The sequence below is a fragment of the Aptenodytes patagonicus genome, chromosome 2 (assembly GCF_965638725.1).
Source record: "Aptenodytes patagonicus chromosome 2, bAptPat1.pri.cur, whole genome shotgun sequence".
NCBI classification, from domain to species: Eukaryota; Metazoa; Chordata; class Aves; order Sphenisciformes; family Spheniscidae; genus Aptenodytes; species Aptenodytes patagonicus.
In genome coordinates, this window is record NC_134950.1 from 20,998,134 (window position 1) to 21,016,698 (window position 18,565).

The 18,565-nt window shown below is 36.7% G+C and overlaps 1 protein-coding gene across 9 annotated transcripts in view; it reads right to left on the reverse strand.

Annotated features, from left to right (window-relative positions):
• OXR1 (oxidation resistance 1) overlaps positions 1 to 18,565 on the reverse strand; it is a 305,203-nt gene that overhangs the window by 15,011 nt on the left and 271,627 nt on the right. For 5 of the 9 annotated variants that reach the window (XM_076329243.1, XM_076329239.1, XM_076329242.1 and 2 more), the window contains one exon: positions 1,845 to 1,925. The exons of 2 other annotated variants lie outside the window; for them this stretch is intronic. In XM_076329243.1, coding sequence (XP_076185358.1) covers positions 1,845 to 1,925 — 81 coding nt within the window. Of the gene's footprint in view, positions 1 to 1,844; positions 1,926 to 10,495; positions 10,619 to 18,565 lie in introns of those variants that run through there. 2 more of the 9 variants (XM_076329247.1, XM_076329244.1) reach the window with 2 other exon arrangements.

Below are 18,565 nucleotides of genomic sequence, written 5' to 3' on the forward strand. Positions count from 1 at the left end.
AAGCTCAAGCCTTCCATTTTTCAATGGAAGGTAAAAAGCATTTCCAACATACACTATGCACTAGTTTCCATACCACAACAAAAAAGTATATGCATTTATCCATACAGCTTCATGTACAAAAAGATGACCTACAGACTGCCATTATAGAGTGCTATCTATAAAACATGTTATTTGGTAGTCCAACTCTTCCACCTCAGATGCCTTTCATACATCATATTCTACTTAACTCCATAAAAGTTCAGCATTGTTCAAGTGTACAGCAGAAAGCTTATTCCCTTTGTTATTCTTTAATTCTGATTAAAGTGTACCATGCAGAACATGAATAATTTGAATTTAAGTGGTGGCGGGGTTGTGGGTTTTTTTGCTGTTGTTGTTTTTGGTTGGATTTTTTGCCTTTTAAAAATTATTATTACTACAATAAAGCAACTTTCTTCTAGGGAGAACACTGCTTTGTAGAAGTGGACAAAGACATATGTCTGTTCAAAGGTATCTGTTTGACATAATGCAGTATAGTTTCAAAACTTGAAAATTTATTTCCCACTAAACTTTGACAGAGCAGACTGACCTGTAGTCAGATTCTAGGGGCTTCCGAGGTTAGTAACTGCCACGCAGTCTACCCCGCAAACACTTAAATAGCCTCAGAGCAGAAAGCTTATAGGTTCCAGCCCATCACATCAGATTTTTCAAGTCAGCCTAAACCCTGAGTTTGGGCATTCCAGGTGAAAGGTATTTGGAAAGAGCTCTTGCACATCCAGGATATTAATACAAGGATTCTCCACCACCACTTGCCAGAAACAGAACTGTTTTGTTCTCAAGTGGCAATGAAAGTTTTTTTTGCAAAATTTCTGATTTTCCCATAGAAGTAGAACTGCAGCTTTTGGGTTCATGCTCATTATTGATTTATGTAACCGTACTACTCACAAAACATTTTAAAGCAACTAATTACTGATTATTAAACAAATAGAAATAAAAGAGCTAAGAAAATGATTTCTTATGTGTAGTTACATAATAGGTGAAAAAGCCAAGATCAAAGTAAAAAAAACAGAACTGAAACTTTTTACAGTTTCAGCAGCCAATTACTACAGGAAAACAAAATACTCAATGCTTCCAAGGAGTTCTAAGCTATGCCTTCCATCAGTAAATTATGTATGATGTACACAGCAGCTAACAATTTTGTAATTGTCAAAGAACTGAGAAACACCTAAAGAGAATGCAAATATCAGTTTAAGTCCGTATCTGTAAACTGTCAAAAATTCAAACCAAAGTCCTGTTTTCAAAGTACTGTTTTTGGAACAGACAGTTCCATTACCAGCTCCATGTGTATGACCTCTGCTGTGTCAAACTGCCTCAATTACCTGCTTCCATAATGGGAAAAATACTTACCTTTTCCACAGAAGTTGTGAAGCTTCATACTTGCAAAGCACTGTGAGATTCTTGATGAAAGATTCCTATATAAAAGTTAAACACCCATGCAACAAGGTTTTGGATTCTTCACCTGGTTTGCATTCTTTTTAGGAAAGCTTTATCTAGCACAACACACCAGTCTGAAGTGGAAGTTAAAACACATCACTCTAAGTCAAGCAGTACTAAGAACAAGTTTTCAAATTCTGACAGAAAATTCCTGTTTGAAAAAGTTGGAAGTAATAATTCCATCACAAAATTACTGATTCCATCATAGCATTGCACAATTAAATACATCCAAAACAAAGGAATTTTCTGCTGGATCCTTGTAGTGCTGTAGACAAGACAAACCCACTGAGTGTGGGACTTGCCCTGATCAAAGACACTACAAAGAAAGATGGTTTAGTATCTGGAGATGGGGTTTAAACTACTGAAGAGGGCACCTGGAGACGTCTGCAGAGTGTGCGCAGTTCTTCACTATTTAGAGCATCGATCCTGCGGTGATACTCAGCCACTGACACTACCTGAATATGGAGACAGGAAGACAATAATTCCACTGACAGTTGAAGAAAAGTAAAAAGGTAAGAAAGAAAAAAGTGGAGGAGAGTAATGAAGGAAAAATGTGCAATGATAACAAACAAACAACAAGTGCTAAAAGATGTTTGTTTCTGCAAGGACAATGTACATGTAGGTGATTTTAAATGTGTGAGTAGACACAGCAAAATTACAAATTAAACACTAATGGCACTAGCAGTCAGATATATCTCACTGCTCTAAGATCAATATAGAACTGACATAGGAGCACATAAAGTTACCAGTATCAGGATGCTAAATTAGAAGTCAATCTGAGTTGTATGCCTTAACCCAAACTCTTCAGCCCAAAGTCCTCTCAAACACTCTTTACACCCAGATTAGTAAGTCCTGTGAACCTGGTTTGCTTTCCTGGATAAAGACTAGAAGCAAACCTCAGGCTTCTCAGTAGGTTCCGACTCTTCTGTCTGGCAGTGAAGATACAGTTAAAGACAAGGTCGCAGGACTAAAGTTTTATAGCTCTCCAATACCACCCCACAATATCTTTATCCTGTACTTTCTGTTCACCTCCAAAGCTTCAGGAGCCGCTCATCTGTTAACACATTCACTCCAAATGGCACCTCCACTTTGGCAGGAAGTGTACAGCCAGAAAGCTTTTAGTCAGAAAGCTCTAGAACATGCTGCTCTGGTGCAACAAGCTGGCTAAAGGACTACAACAGTCATTTTGATGTAACTACAGCAAATAATGTGATTTTGAGAATGACTCAAAATCATCATTTGTATGAAAGCATCTTAAAACAGCTGGTGGAGAGATTAAATGGATGTCCCATGTAGTAAGAGTGTATTAAAAACTTCTAGAGCCTACCACAGTGCAAAGGAAGATAACCACAAGTCCAGCAGCTCCCCATCTACCTGCCCCTACTACAAGGAGTTTGGCCAGATACTCGCCACTGTCCTGAGTACAGAGCCCACAGTCATGCATGACTGGCTCTTGAGCAGCGATGGTTCACTCTACCCCATGCAACTGCAAGGCAAGGAAAAAGGAATACTTGTGACATCCAATTTTATTACTAAATAATCACTAATAACTAGCACTCTATTTCCACCATTTTCTACTGTTCTCTTAAAAATAACAAGAAAATTGTTGTAAATTGTATTGGTTTGTGCATTCTCAGGTCGAGTAGCTATATGCAAAGCTTTAACAGTATTCCACTCAAGCATGTAAGTCATAGTGTAGTTTTATCCTTTTATCTGCTATGACAGATCATTGTAAATTACATTGTTCACCCCAGCACCTTATGAATGCAATCCTGAAAAGCAATAATGTGAGGACCCTTTAGCCTTTTTGCTTCTTTAAGCTCAGCCCCTATCACATGAGAGGCAGTAGTTAACTTACAATGGGACATAAACGTGTGGTTACTTAAGGAGATTCTTGCAAAAAGAAAGAAATCTCATCATCCGACACCATTATATAGTTGCTGTTTCATATACCAGAATGTAGACTATTTTACAGGCAATGCCATCTTGCCTTCGACTTGTCAAATGCATACTCTATCAACATCCTGCACCTGGGAGCTGCTTATCAACCCTTTTGCTCAATGATCAAGATCTGACACACCTTTTCATATGCCATGGGAGTGCCAGCATCCTCAGAAGTGTGCACAAAGTATCTTGAGAAATTTCTTACCTGAGTGAAACATGAATACGTATCCAAGTATGTACACAATAATAGCTCCTTGGCATCCTGAACCTGTTGCACACCATCACATTACATCTTTACATCTGTTTTGTGAACAAAAGCCTGCATAGTGGCAGACCATTGGTATGCAGTGACAAACATCATAAATAGCATGTCATAGAACATCAAACTATCAACAGGAAAATTAAGGGCAAGGAATCCACCCTCTCAAACCCAGTGTATTATTTTTAAGTATACAGTCCATACTAAATTCTGTAAGTAAGCCACAAGACAAACTGTCTCAAGGTTATCCACTCATCACTGAACTAGGCTTTAAATGAGTACATTAAGATACCTCAACAGTTCAGCTACAGTACCTGACCTTCTACAAATGCTTAGTGTTTAGGTCAACTTGCTTTATTTTTGCATTGCAGTGGACAAGATTATGTACTTTAGGATTCTGTAGCTCATTTAATCATGAAGTCATGTATACCTAAGCCTACTAGCAACTACCTTCTACAACTTCATTCAGGAACTGATTGAGATATATCTTGAAAACAGCTAGCATTTTGTCCCTGCAACACTTGAGAGGGCTGTTTTGAAATCTCAGTAGTATCATTAGTTAGAAGTTTATTCTATTTTATAAACTGGTTTAATTCATAGTCTGCTTATGCTGTTTCCTCTTCCATCAAGATTTCTTCATTTTCCTTCCTTGTAGTCGTATTAATACTCTATTCTATTCCACTAAACTAAATAAACCAGTTATTTTGTTCCCTTCCCCCCAACCCCTACATCAGCTGTCTGTTCTCCTGATCATTCCATGAGCTACTTTCTACCTCATTCCACTTTGAACTTTCATTCTTAAACACAGAACTTCATTAGTTTTTCAGATGGTATTAAAAATACCTGGAAAGCAAGGACTTTCATTCATGAAAGACAAATGCAGTTTTGCATGCATCATACTGGACTGTGGTTTTCAGTACAGAATGTTTCTTTGTAATAAAATTCTTTCATTTTGGGGTAGGTAGCAGTGGATGCCATTTATCTGTCAAGACTTTTGATGCTAACCTGTAGTAGCCTTGCAATCAAATCTGTTATGTATCAAATGCATGAAGAACAAGGCTGAAAAAGTGGCTGGACCACTGGGCTCAAAGGGTTGATGTTATTGATGGTTAAGGACTGCAACAGGCTTCCCAGGGAGGCTGCAGAATCTCCATCCTTGGAGGCTTTCAAAGTTTGACTGAGCAAGGTCCTGAGTCAACCTGGAGAAGTTCTTATATTGAAGTCCTTAAGGTATAGGACAAGGCTTTCCAAATTCCAATACAGTCCATGTCCTTACACAGAAATTGACAAATCACCCAAAATTGTAGCGATCTAAGTATTCTGCCCAGGATTAGAGTGCAGGCCTACCTATATGAGTTTGTTATGTGCTTTATTTGCTGCACTCTCTTCACTATGCCAGATCAGCATCCAGTTTCCTTGATACCCAAAGCTACTTTTTGAGGATCGGGAAGTGTTCTTGAAGGACCCTCTGTTCTCTCTCTAGTTATTTTCCGCTTCAAAAAGAATGCGGGAGGAGAGAAGAACAGCTAAACCTCTTATGGTTAACCTGGGCACTGGTTGGAATAGACCGAAACAAATAATGTGTATAGCCAGGAGATTAGTGGGCTTCAGGGCAAAAATGATTCTGCTCAGGGACTTGCAGCAGTCCACCACAGGACAGTTCCAAGGGCTAATCAAGTTTGAAATGACATGGGAGATATCATTAGAGATCTAATACTACCTGCTATATTCATAATAGCAACATTGATGAGAAAACATGGGCGAGTCGTATGACTCTTGTAGCATGAATGCCTTTCAGCTTGACTCTCCACACCATGTGAGTTAACCACTTAGCAGAACACACAACAGTTTTAATATTTAATGCAGCAAGTCAAATTGAGGGTTTGCATACTAATGATTCAACCAATCAAGAGGCTTAGGATTCTCCTTCTGGAGAAACTCATGCTTCTAAACCATGTTTTTCCTGAAAGTATGTCAGAGCACCTAACTCTTGCAAGCTATGCTGGCATACGCGGCGAGCAAAACAGAAATTGAAATTCCTAATATGGAACTTATTTGTCCTTCAACAATACACATGAAAATGCACTTACAATTGTTTGAAAGTCCATGAAGGACAGTTTCCCATGTGGATGGTGACACATCAGCCCTTTCAGCCACTGGTCATAATCTGCTATATGCAGCTGTAAACATGAAAACTGCTTACACCAATGAGGCATTCCTCTGCCAGTTTAACAAAGCTGAGTGACCAACACACACGCACCTAATGCATGTTTGCTAGCAGGGTGGTGTAATTGCTGCCCTCAAACGAAGTACATTAAGCTTTCAGAGTTAACAAGTAGCTGAAACTGTCTCCTTAGAGAAAGAGAGGGTCTTATCAGAGCTGAACAGTGCTTCTGAAAGATAAGAATGGAGAAAGCGTAACGGTATAAGCCATCCTCTTCAACGTAAGTTATCTATACCCTCATGATTAACTGTGAATATGAAATAAAAAACAAATATCAAGAAAGAGAATGAAAGCTGAACAATTTTACTTGGAACCTTAATACAGCTGTGTAAAATCAGGTGAACTGCAAGCTTCATGAACATTATTTCTTGAGAGTCAAAAAGAGTTTCACCTTTAAAGTTCCAGGATATTTAATTGAGAAAAATAAATGCCACTGTAATTTTATGAAGCCATTTACAAAGTTACTCCAAAATATCAGTCCATCTCCAATTCATCAGTAAATGGGGAACGGAAAGAAAGGATCAAACCCTTTCTCAAGGCTGTAATTATCTCCGAATGAAAATAAAAGGTGCATTTGTGAACTGAATGCTGTTATGAATATTTTAAGAGAAAACACTAACTTTGTTTTTCAGACAAATTTAGTTTCCTCCTAAAATCTTAGACACTGCTTGAGAGAAAGCAATATTGAAGAAGCAGTCTTCTCCATCACAGATATGATTATTTGGGACATATTGATTACTTTACAATAATGTATTAATACATGGGGTTTACCACATCAGATAAACAGTTATAAGGTATCATTCTGAAAAAAAACTAAGACTAATTTAATTTGATTCATTTTTAATGGAAGAAAAAAAAAATCCATGCATAACACTTCCATGTGTCTCTTTGCAAATATAAGCCTCAGTTTAACTAAACAGGTAAGATGAAGAGTTCAGCTGCATCTATCAGACTATTTACATGCTCATACCATCAGAAGTTTTCCTCGATATATTTTGAGCTAGGACCCAAAAATACAAATTATAGATGGAAGTGATTGTAGATGCAAGTCCAGCCCTCTGCTACATGAAGAGTTTAGGAAAACAGATCAATTGAGGGAACTAATATTTATTTGAATTCCATTCCAACAGCATCTAAGAATTCAAAACCTAGACCCCATTCTTTTACATGGGCACTACCTAAAACAAGACCACCCAAAACACCCAACTCCCCCCGCCCCCCCCCCCCAAAAAAAAAAAAAAACAACCCAAGAAAATAAAAGACAGACCCTCTGGATTCAAGCCACTAAGAAAAAAGTGAAATACAAACAGATGAGAAAGCAATTGGGCTATTTTTTCAAGATACAAGAATTCACTAATTTGAGGGATATGATAATGCCAGCAAGAGAACTAAATTTAACATGGGCAAACATTAAACAAAGTTTAAGATGTTTGTGTAAAGAACTAAGAATTAGATTTATGAAAGTTACTTTCTTAAAGAGACAGGTCAGGCAACTTAACTCATTTTGTCAAAAGAAAAAAGATCTGTAGCAGCATTACCAATAAAACCCAGCTGTCTAGGACCATTTGATTTATCTTGCAAAATAATTTAAGGAAGTTTCAGCACTAGCAAGCAGAGAAACTACAAGTTCAGTTGCCGAAACTACAGCACCTGGTGCCTGACCTCAAGCTGCCACCCCAGGAGAAGGCAGGCTGAGCAAGGTTACATCTCAGTTCTGACAGTGCCATGCAGAGATCCTTTCTGGTATGACAAGAAAGTACTGTACTTGCTTAGAAGTAGGTAACTGAATCACAGGCCAGCATGGAAATATTTGTCTCTTTCATCAGAAAAAGGATCAACTAAGGATCGACTTCAGATAGCACAGACCATTAAAAATATACAAAGAAAATATAAGCCTCTACTACTCATTTGTTTTCTTTCAACTTACAATCAACCTGTTCAAGTGTTCATCTGCTACTGTACTTTGACTGCATTTGTAGTGAGACCTAATATTTCACAATTAATAAAAATGTAAATAATCTAACACCTAATAATTAAATGGAAGATCTAGTTGAGGTATGATGCATAAAACCTCCCTAATTATTTAGGACAGCAGGTATGGCAAATATCTGTCATCAAGGAAAAGTTCTAGGCTTAGTGATCAGTGTAAGAAAGTACTAAATTGCACTCTGCTTTTATTTTTATTTTTAAAGAGACTCAGATCATCAGTTCACTCTTTATTACTCTAAAACAACACTTAGTATGGAAAGCTGACTTTAAAAAGATCTTTGTAGCATCGGCTTGATGCAACCTTGCAAGTTCTGACACCCACAGGGATGAAGTACTAAGTTCTCACCTTTCACATGTAAGCCCCTATTATTATATCTCCATAATAGCCAAAGAACTACAGCCATTAGCTTACCAAATACAGTTAACCAATAAATCAAGAACCTCAGAAGTCGTGCAAGTCTCAAATCATTCAAACTACTAAAACCAACACCACTTTAATTCCCTTTGCATAGTATCTTAAGAATATAAAAGCCAAAGATTAGTTTTTGTTGGTTTTGTCCCCTTTAGCTACGCTGCCTATCGAACCTCTGCAAAGCATTCGGGGCAGGACAAGCATTCCCAAAGAAGGCAATCCACCTTTTGTTCTCTTGCATTGTCTGATGTCTTTTGTCTAAAGTGCTTTGACAGAAGAATGGTTGCCAGCATTTTTGACATTCTAGAAACTGATTAGCATCTCTTCTATTGCAGTACAATAAAGGGACACAGTAAATACCAAACAGATTTACTAAAAAAGTGGGAAACCAACATTACTGGGTTTTTGAAGGGAGAGCATACTACCTTGGTTAGTTACTAACATTTTTATTCTGGGAAGGTATCGAACCCCTACAATACTCAGCCCAAATTTACTCTATCACCACGAAAATAACAAAGGCCTTTCAGGTAAATAATTCAGGGCAACTTAGTTGCTTCAAGTAAGCATTCTTGTTTTATTATATGACTCCATTTGGTCCAGCAATCATGTTATTTCATGTCAGATGGGTTTCCATCCAAATTTCAGAACAATCACTAATGAAACATTTAGTCAAAACCCTGTGCTTCATATATGCTGCCAGTCTCTTTAATATGCTTCCCACTTTGTCTTGCATAACACAGAACTAATGGTTCCAATACTCCTTCCCTCTTTTCTGTAAGAAGGTTACACTTGCACATTATCTTTATGATCATTCATTGAAGGAAAACACCCAATTTCAAAAATAGAGCATGTCTTGTCGACATAGCAACATTTTAAAAATATTCCCATCTGTAGATACCTCTGTACCCTTTTTTCTGATTTGACTTGTTTTACACATTAAAATAACCTGTTCTCTACCTCTCTCACAGCAAAGAAGATTCTCATACAGTCTTCAGTTCAACCTCTCCTTAAGAGCTGATAACTATTGCTTTTATTAGCATAGTTGGACTCTGGCTAAAATGAAGTGTTGGTCCTAAGGGAAATAATTATAACAAGGGATACTACTACTTTTATAATTAGCTGGGCAAGATATCTTTCTATCTACATATATAGATATATATTAAAGAACACATTCTTGGTAAGCTTCAGATACCTTTTACACTGCTAAAGGGATGCTCAAATTACATTTGAGTTAACTTAGGAATTACATCTCTATTCTACATTCCATTGCCACAGAGGAAAATTAAGAGCCTATTATTTAAAAAATATTTTGTTAGTTAGGAACACAAGTTTACAGAACCAGTTGTTGCCACATGACAATTTCATATTCTGCAAGTAACCTGGCTACAAATAAAGATCAAAATAAAAACCACAGTCAACAGCACCTCTGAAAGAAGTATGCACCAAACCCCAGAGATCTGTAAGTCTTAAAAAGACGGTAAAAAGCCTGTCACAGGCAGAGTCTGAATGAAAAATATCTTCCAGATCTACCAGCTGGTAAAAGCACAAGAAGTATATTGTCAAGATCACTTCCTCCTTATCCCCAAGATGTTACTGTTTTGCATGGCTCACTGAGAACCATTTCCTTTACATGCTACAACAAGTTTAAGTCTTTTTGGGGAAAATAACACTGGAAAAACCACCACAGTTACTTTCATAAATCTAAAACTGTAAAAACAGTGGTATTGGTCCCCCCTTCATTATAAATGTGAGAGTGAGACTACAGCACACTCATCTCCGTCAATTTAGAAGTATTATCAAACCTTCATATGGTTGAATGACTTCTGAGTTACCATTTGATTATACCTTCTCAGGAGATTTACACTTTTCTAATTAAATGCCAATGCAAACTACTGTTCATAGTATTTAGCTATAAATCACACTTTTGTTGAAAAAAAAAATGCATTACTCCAAAGGATAAAAAAAAAAAAAAGAACCACCCACCCTAAAACTGTTGAACCCCTTAATGCTCAAAGTAGTTTCTCTTATCTAATGCCAATGGAATACCAGCACTTAGGTTATGCACCTAAAAGTAATGAAAATTTGTGACTTAGCATCCTGTTTACACATGCAAAATTTAAACTTCCAGAAACTGCCTCTGCACCACAAAATTACAAGAATGCAATAACAGAAATGAACATACTACACTGAAAATTACCAGAGCGTATTTATGATTAACTGGCTGGTGCTTTCCTCCCTTCTTCCCATACCAGAGACGAGACATTTCCCTTCTAAAAATAAAATGAGACTAAAAAAGAAAAAAAAAAATCATTCAAGGCTGTTAGAAAGCATTCTCTGTACCTGCTGTCAGTTCCAGGCACAGGCAGAGCCCCACAACGGTGACAGGATAGTTTGCTAGATGCACACAGTTGACTGACATGGCAGGGAACAAATGAACGAGTGTACAGCAGGGGGATGTATCACAAATGATGACGGTACAGAAGAAGAAAGGTTTCCTGTACTCAAGTGTGGTTGCAGAGCACTAGTTTGTTAAAAAGGCTAAAATATTTAAAGATACAGAACAACTCAATTTTTCTTATACAATAGTGAAGAATACAAAAATATCCCTCAAGAACTGCTTGCAATATTCTGTTACACTATAATTGTTCATAAACAAGTTCCAATGGTAACAAATTTGCACTCAATATTAAAAAAATAGTTTGTCTTACTTATGTTGACAACTGTATATAAACTCTGTCAGTTATTTCTTAAGAATTCAGAATCAGTTTAAAAAGTGGTATATATATTTTTTTTAAATACTCTTTTTAAAAAAAGGTTTTAAAGCATTCGGAAACTGTTAGCCTCACAGCATTTTCAGTTCTGTAAGCTACAAGAAGAAAACGAATCCTTTTGTCTATAAGCTAAACTTGCTGTATGGGTTAAATGCTAGTCCCAGCAATAAAGTATTTTTGGAATCATGATTTTTTTTTCTTAAGGAAGGATATTTATTTAAACAGGCATTTGCAACAGCAATACGCACAGCAACCCTTTGAGAGTTTCCTTGTAGTAGCACTTGGAGGCTTCCCCCCCCCGCCAAAAAACACCCAGTGCTCTGAGCCCTGGGTAAAAGTATTAAATAGGACAGGGCAGCAGCAGGCAGCATCACAACATCAAAAACATTGCTGACTCATGCTGTTGCACTGTGATCTAAAAGCCAAGATGCCCAAGCACAGAAAACCAGTTACCAGAACTTGTACTTAACTATACTGCAGACTGTGCACTGCAACACCTCACCTTGCATTAGTATCTAACAATGTAATTCAGATGGATAAAAATATTTTTCTGTTCAGTAAAAGCTTCCTCAGGAGCTGGTAACTCTGAAAATCAATTTGTTCTAACTTAGGAGAATTATTAAGGTGGTGAGTAAGAACATTTTTATCACTGGGACATCGAAAGCTGGGATTTAGGAAACTCAAAGATACAATAATATGCTAGATACGCAGTCAAATGGTGTAAGATTCAAACAATAAACTATATGCCCATTTGTTTGACTTTTTTTAAATAATAAGTAAGCTAATACTGAGGTAAAATAAGAACAAAAAAATGGACAGCCTTGAAACTGTTTCAAATGAGAAAATTACAATCAAAATAAAATACAAGCTACAACTTTCCTCCCACCACCCTCCCCCGAAGTCTGGCAAATCTTAAAGGAACGCAGAGTATGCAGAAAAACTATTTCAAACTATCTCTGGACATGCGATTTCTAAGCCAAAAAGCAAAAGCTAGCCATACAACTAACTCCCCCACAGCCTATTTTAGCAGTCTCCCCCCCCATTATTTTCCCCCTCGGAAAAAACAAATTCTTCCCTAACACTAGCCAACACACAGTTTCTTCAAAACTGAGGGAGGAAGAAAAGAATCTGGGCCATCGCACAATTTTTTTATTCTAGAACATTTAATCTTAAAGAATTCAAACAACTTACTTGGATGTTTTTAGCTTCTCTCTAAATAAAATTGGCTCCTCCCAGAGCTTCTCAGAAGGATTGAAAAAACTTGCTCGAAAGAAAAGAGAGCGCAATAAACTTCTTTGTTAGATCTGACAACTCACTTTTTCACGTTAATTACAGTTGCAAAGTTTAACGGGAATAAATGCACTGGTAACTCTAGCAGACCTCCTGCCAGTCTGTTTTGATGTTCAGCCTTCCAGCAGCAGCAACTCCCACCAGCTGGTAGCTTGCCCTGCAGCTGGGAGCATCTGCTGGAGGGGGAGGGCAGGTGGAAAGCAGGTCACCATCATGAGACAGTGCAGTCCTAAGAGTGGCAAAAGCTTTCTCTTGTGACTGACCTCCACCCCAACCCTTTAACAGCCTTTTTGGTGGAAGATATATTTCTATTAGCCAGAGAAAGAAGCCCACACAAGACGCTTGACCCCAGGAGCATCCTCTAATTAAAGATAAACTGCCCTTTTATTCTTTTGTGCATTTGTGGGTTATATTACTGATCTGTTAATTTGAATCAGAACCTCATATCTTGTTGCTAGTTAATATATGCCTTGCCATAAAAGTTTTTAATTGAAAAGATTCTAGAGAGGAGTACCAGCTCAGACGTGACATATGTGCAGAACAGCAGCACACACTTAAGAGCATCCACCTATTTGCTGCCTAGACAGCAGAGCAAAACAACACGTATCATTCAGTGCAATTAGATAATCTTGTTATTGTCATTGTTAGTTTGTAACCAAGCTAAATATCTCCACACAATCAGTGTTCAAGGCAGAAGCGCATAGTTCTTTCAGTATAGTTATTCATGATGTTGTTTTTTCTAATAAACTGATCTAAAAAAAAAAATATTAAAAAGTAGCAGCAGAGAAAGAGGAGAGTGCCAACAAATACAGGTACAACTTATGAAATGTCTGATTTTCACACCAAATCAATTATCTAGTTTACACCTTTTGCCATACCAGATTTAAAGTTATCAGCTGACAAGATCTCATAACCTAGAGACAGGATAGTAAGTACGATAACTCTATAAACTTGCATAGGAAGACCGAATGCTGGGTGTGAAAGAACATCTTTGCAGTTTGATTAGATGGCATCGCTATTTCACCTAGTAGCTAACACAATGTCCTGATCCACAGTGATAGAGAAGTTGCGATGTTGAATTCTACAATCCCTATATTTAATAAGCATGCTTTTTGATTGAGATTACATTAGTAAAAAGTAATTTATTTCCCCTGCTCCTTCCCTGTTAAGGGAGGGAGGTTAGCCCAGAGAAGGGGGGGGGGGGGGGGGGGGAGGGGGGGCGGGGCATAATTACTCTATTTAGAACTTGCTGTTGATTCCACATGAAGCAGCCATGTAGGTGATCAGGTTTTGTGATGAAAAGCCACAAATGTGGTGCACTTAAGATAAGCACCCCTAAGCATCTCCTGATAAGATTATATGAGGCATATGCATAAAATAAGATTGTTCTCAGAATTTAATACTCCAATTTTAGAAGCAGCCCTTAAAATTGAGAAAAACACATAAATCACAGGAACCAGATTGTATAACTCAAGTGCCTCAGTGCAATTTGTAAGTCATTTGCATTTTTGACTGACGAGAAGAAAGTTTGTTTTTATGCTGTTCTATTGGTTTGCCTGGGAACAAACAAATCAATAAGCAGTGACATTAGTTTCACTTTCAGTAGCCTATCTACTTGTTAGAACATATTTTTAAAGAGATGAGATTGCTATTTAATTACATCTAACAGGCATGTTTCAGGTTGTAATAAAAATTCCCATCACCAAAGAGCCCAAAAGAAAAAACTGAAAGCTGCTTCAAGTAGTGTTTAAAACAGCGTAGTTTCAATATAGATTAGTATAGTAGGACAGGAAACAACTCTAGAATTCTAAACTCTTATAGTCAGAATATTTTTAAATTTCAAATCGCATTTTACAGCTCTGATAGGAGATGTACATCCGGTATGTTTACTCCTTGTATTATAGTTTTAGGATATGCTGCCAAGAACTTCAGAATTAGGAAGACACCTAATTTAGATGCTCAGGCCACCTAAATTGTCATCTTTGGAAGGAATCCCACTAGGTGAAAGAAAGGCAGTTTCGTATTTTGATGATATAAGGCATATAAAAGTCAGCTGAATTAAGGTCTGGTTTATCTTTAATAAGAGGCAGACAAGTTCTATTTGGTACAAAAAGCCTTTCAGATGACTAAGGAAAGAGTGCCAAGTTCAGGATTAATGAAGTTAGAACGCAATTAAAAAATAAAAAAATAAAAATCAGGTACTGGCTCCTAAGCAAAACACTACTACTTTGTCACCTAGAACTGGATCTTTGTAAAAGTTGTTGCAGGTGAAACTAACATGGGATTAGAGCTAACTGAGGTCTGATCCCTTCCCCCTTTCCTGCTACAAGAAACACATTAACAGTACACAAAAGCCACCTCCTGTGGTATCCAGTACAACACGACTGCCACAGCTGCTTAGTTGGCTGATAGCGCTTCCATAAGAAAGGATGTCTAATTCAAGAAGTCATCCTTTGTTTCCTTTCAGCAGCTTAGGGGAAGGGGAAAAAAGCAGCATTTTTCCATCCACAGAGTTTTCCTCAGGATTTTCAAAGGTACACTGAAAGCTATTAAAAGTCTCAAGTGTCTCAAAAGCACAAGCTTTTTAGTTAAGTGATTCTGCTTCAACTCTTAGCAGAGGGACTGCCCCAGTTCTCTCTATTAGATAAATGAAATAACCATTAATTACAATTCCATATTCATGATTCCAACTACAGAACAGCTCCAAGTAGTAAAAACATCCAAATTTTCACTAACAAGTTACAAATAGATTCCAAATAGATTAAGTAGAGAAAATAAATAGAGCAAAGCAAGAAATATCCCATGCACGAAGTTGAGAGAGAGTACAATATTTGCTCAAGTTTATTGCAAAAGCAAGAATGAAAGTTACCAGTCTTTACAAAGGACTACATTATGTTAATGGGCACCAGAGTCTCTCTCTTCAATCACAATAGATTAACAGAAACATTTCTAGTATTGCACGACTGCTGAAATTCGAGAGGTTCATCTTCCAGCACAAGAGCAAAGCCTATTAAACATGCTTGTTAACGCACAGCAACACATGCATAGTGACACATCCAATTTCTTAACAGACAATGCATGATGTAAAAAACAAACAATCTAGCCTGTATATCCAATATACCATCATAAAGAGACAACCTTTCAAGAAATGTATTAGAAAAGTAGTGTTATTTTGAGGACTGTTAATGTGCTTCATCTTTACACATCACGTGCAGTTTCATTCAAGAAGCCTACAACTTCCTGGCTTCCTCTTCTCTCTGCTGATCCAGTATTATCCAGCTTATCATACAGCATTATGATCATACCACATTTTGAAATGTAAGACACAACAAGCAGCTGTTTCACTAGCATCTGAGCACTGAAGTGTAGAGTAGGGAATGGAAGCAAATTTATAGAAAAAACATGATTAAGAATAGAAAAACTTAAGGCAGCACTGCATACTGAAACTGAAATGCCCATTTTAATATAGAAGTGTTGTAGGTTACAGTCCAGATCCAATAAAGAACTTAAGCACCTACATCCAATATTCCGATCTTGAAAAACCTTTTTCAGATGTTACCTGACCAGGAGACATAATCACTGTTTGTGACCTTCAGGTTTCTACAAATACACAGAAATAGAATTTCTAGACACTCCAGAAGTTACAGTTTTGTTAATGTTGAAATGTTGAGTATCTAACTCAAATACTGTTTCACAAAGGCAAAACTTTATTTGCAACTAATGGTTTGATCTGGTAAACATTTTCAAACCATGTCTAAAGTTCCAACTGAAATTCAGTTTGACAAGTGAGTTACTACAGAGTATTGCTTTCCAGAAATATTGTATCTATATTTTCTACAGAGATTTAATATGCAAAACCAAAAAATAATGATTATGAAATGCAAATCCAGAACATGACCCAGTGAATCTGGGAAAAATCATTTGCAAATATCTATCAACTCACACTTAATTTTGGAAGTTAACTTCTAGACAGCTTTAAAATCAAACTGATTTTCTGTATTTTCCAAACAATTGAAAAGCTAATGGAAACAATAAAACTTCTAACTACTAGCTTCTAACTACTAGTAGCTTCTAACTACTTTAAGACCAGCTTGCAGGTCCTAAGACAAGAAATTCCCTGTTTTCAAATATCTCGTGGATGAGTATTTAGGTTTATGTGGACCTGAAGTATGACTCAATCCTGAATAATAGCAATAAATAAGATCAAGTGACAGGGGAAGGGGGGGAGGGGGGGAGAGAAAGAATCAACACTTCAAATAATTAAGAATTATTCTACTACAGAATAATTCTTCTGTTTCCTTAACAGATTTCAGGTTTAAATAGGAACTGATTTCCTCAACTGACTTCTTCACAAGTGTCCAAGATGAAATTTCTTTAATGCCTCTGAAACATTTAGCTGTGGCCATACTCAGTAATTATATTTTTTTGCATCAATACTCTCTCTGATGACCAGAGATCTGATCCATGCACCATAAATCCTGTATTTCCAATACAGCATGATAATAAAGACACTTAACAGCTGTAGTACCTTACATAGATATTGTTTTGATTGTTCTAGATTCAAATCCAGAATATAAAGCTAGATTAGCAGTCTATGTCAATAAGTCATTATCACATACAGAAATAAAAAAAGTGCATTTATACACATCCAGTCAATATAATGGTGCATCCCAGTTTTCCAGCTCCCTATTAAAAAACATTAACTACTTAAAAGAATACAACAGACCAAGTCCCTTTATATCACATCATTTCTCCTTTATGCACTAATGTTTCTTTTGCAAGTAGTCATTTCCATTGTTTCCTCTCTAATGCCCTCCTCCCTGCGCTGAATTGTTCGAGCACAGCTATTTCCTTTGTATCTAGCATTATTAAAACTGTAAAAACCTTGCTTGGAAAATTAGTTTCAGTTATCCTTCCTCCCCAAATATGGTAAACTGATTCTCTAAAGATTTTAATGGATTATTTACATGTGCATGCCAACTTCCATATAAAAATATTTGAGCTTATCAGCACACTTTATGTGCACGCAAGTTCAGTGGAAGTTGATTTACCTCATTTAACTCTATACTAGATCACTGATACGGTTAATGACATTTTACATGAGTACTTGTTTTCCATGTCTTTTTCCTCCAATGGTCAACTTCAAAATGCCACCTGCCACTTCATACAGCAACAGCAGCGGAAACAAGCCCATCAAGGTTTTACAATCCGTTTTAGGAAAACAATAGTAGAATAACTGGATAATTGGAGTTTCCAGTATTGATGAATCACAGAGATATCACTTCCCACTCCCTTTTTTTTTTTTTAAATAAAAAAAGTGCAGATCTTTTCCCAAATTAAAAAAGTTAAAGAGTCTGCAAGAAAGGTTATAGAAAGTAATGCATACTGGGCAGCATTTCTTATAATCTTTCTTCAGGTTGTTCTATGACCAAGTGTGGTTCATAATTTGTGCTCTGATCTCTTGGTTTTTTTTTTTTGTTTGGTTGTGTTTTTTTTAAAATATACAACGTATATGCAATGGAATAACATTTATGCTTTACAGGGAATGTCAACAATGCTTCTTTTACAAAAGCAATCTTTTATGCAGCCATAAGAAACTATTAGCAGTTATTTTATAGAAATAGGAAATATTTGTGTTTATTTGAAATTCTGAAATTTATTTGAAATATTGTGTTTATTTATCACATTAATTGTGAAATATTGAAAACTCATTTCTCAACCAGGATTTGGAGACTGTAGGAGATACAAGCAGTTTTTCCTTTTCACTCATGTTAAACTTCTTCAAGCATAAGACCAATCCTATTAGCAGTGCTTGAGGACTCATCCCTGCTTTTAAATACTGTGGTACCATGCCTTTACCAACACCAGGTGACAAGTCCTTAACACTTGCAATCTGTGGTACTAATTAGCATCAAAATGATGTTTAAGGCATCTGCAGCTATCTAACAGCAAGCACCTTAACACTACGTCATTGATTTCTATACACATTACTACATACACACCTTGAACTTAAAGAGGAAACAAAATTAGACCATAAAGTACTGATGGAAGTTGTTTCTGAGGCACTGCACAACAGAAACAGTCAGCTTGCTGTTAAATCTTGCCATGTTTAGATGCAAGTACAGAATATGCTTTGGAGAAAGCATTTGTTTATCAACACATAGGTTTCTAAACAGTATTAATTATTTGTGCTAACAGATAAAGAA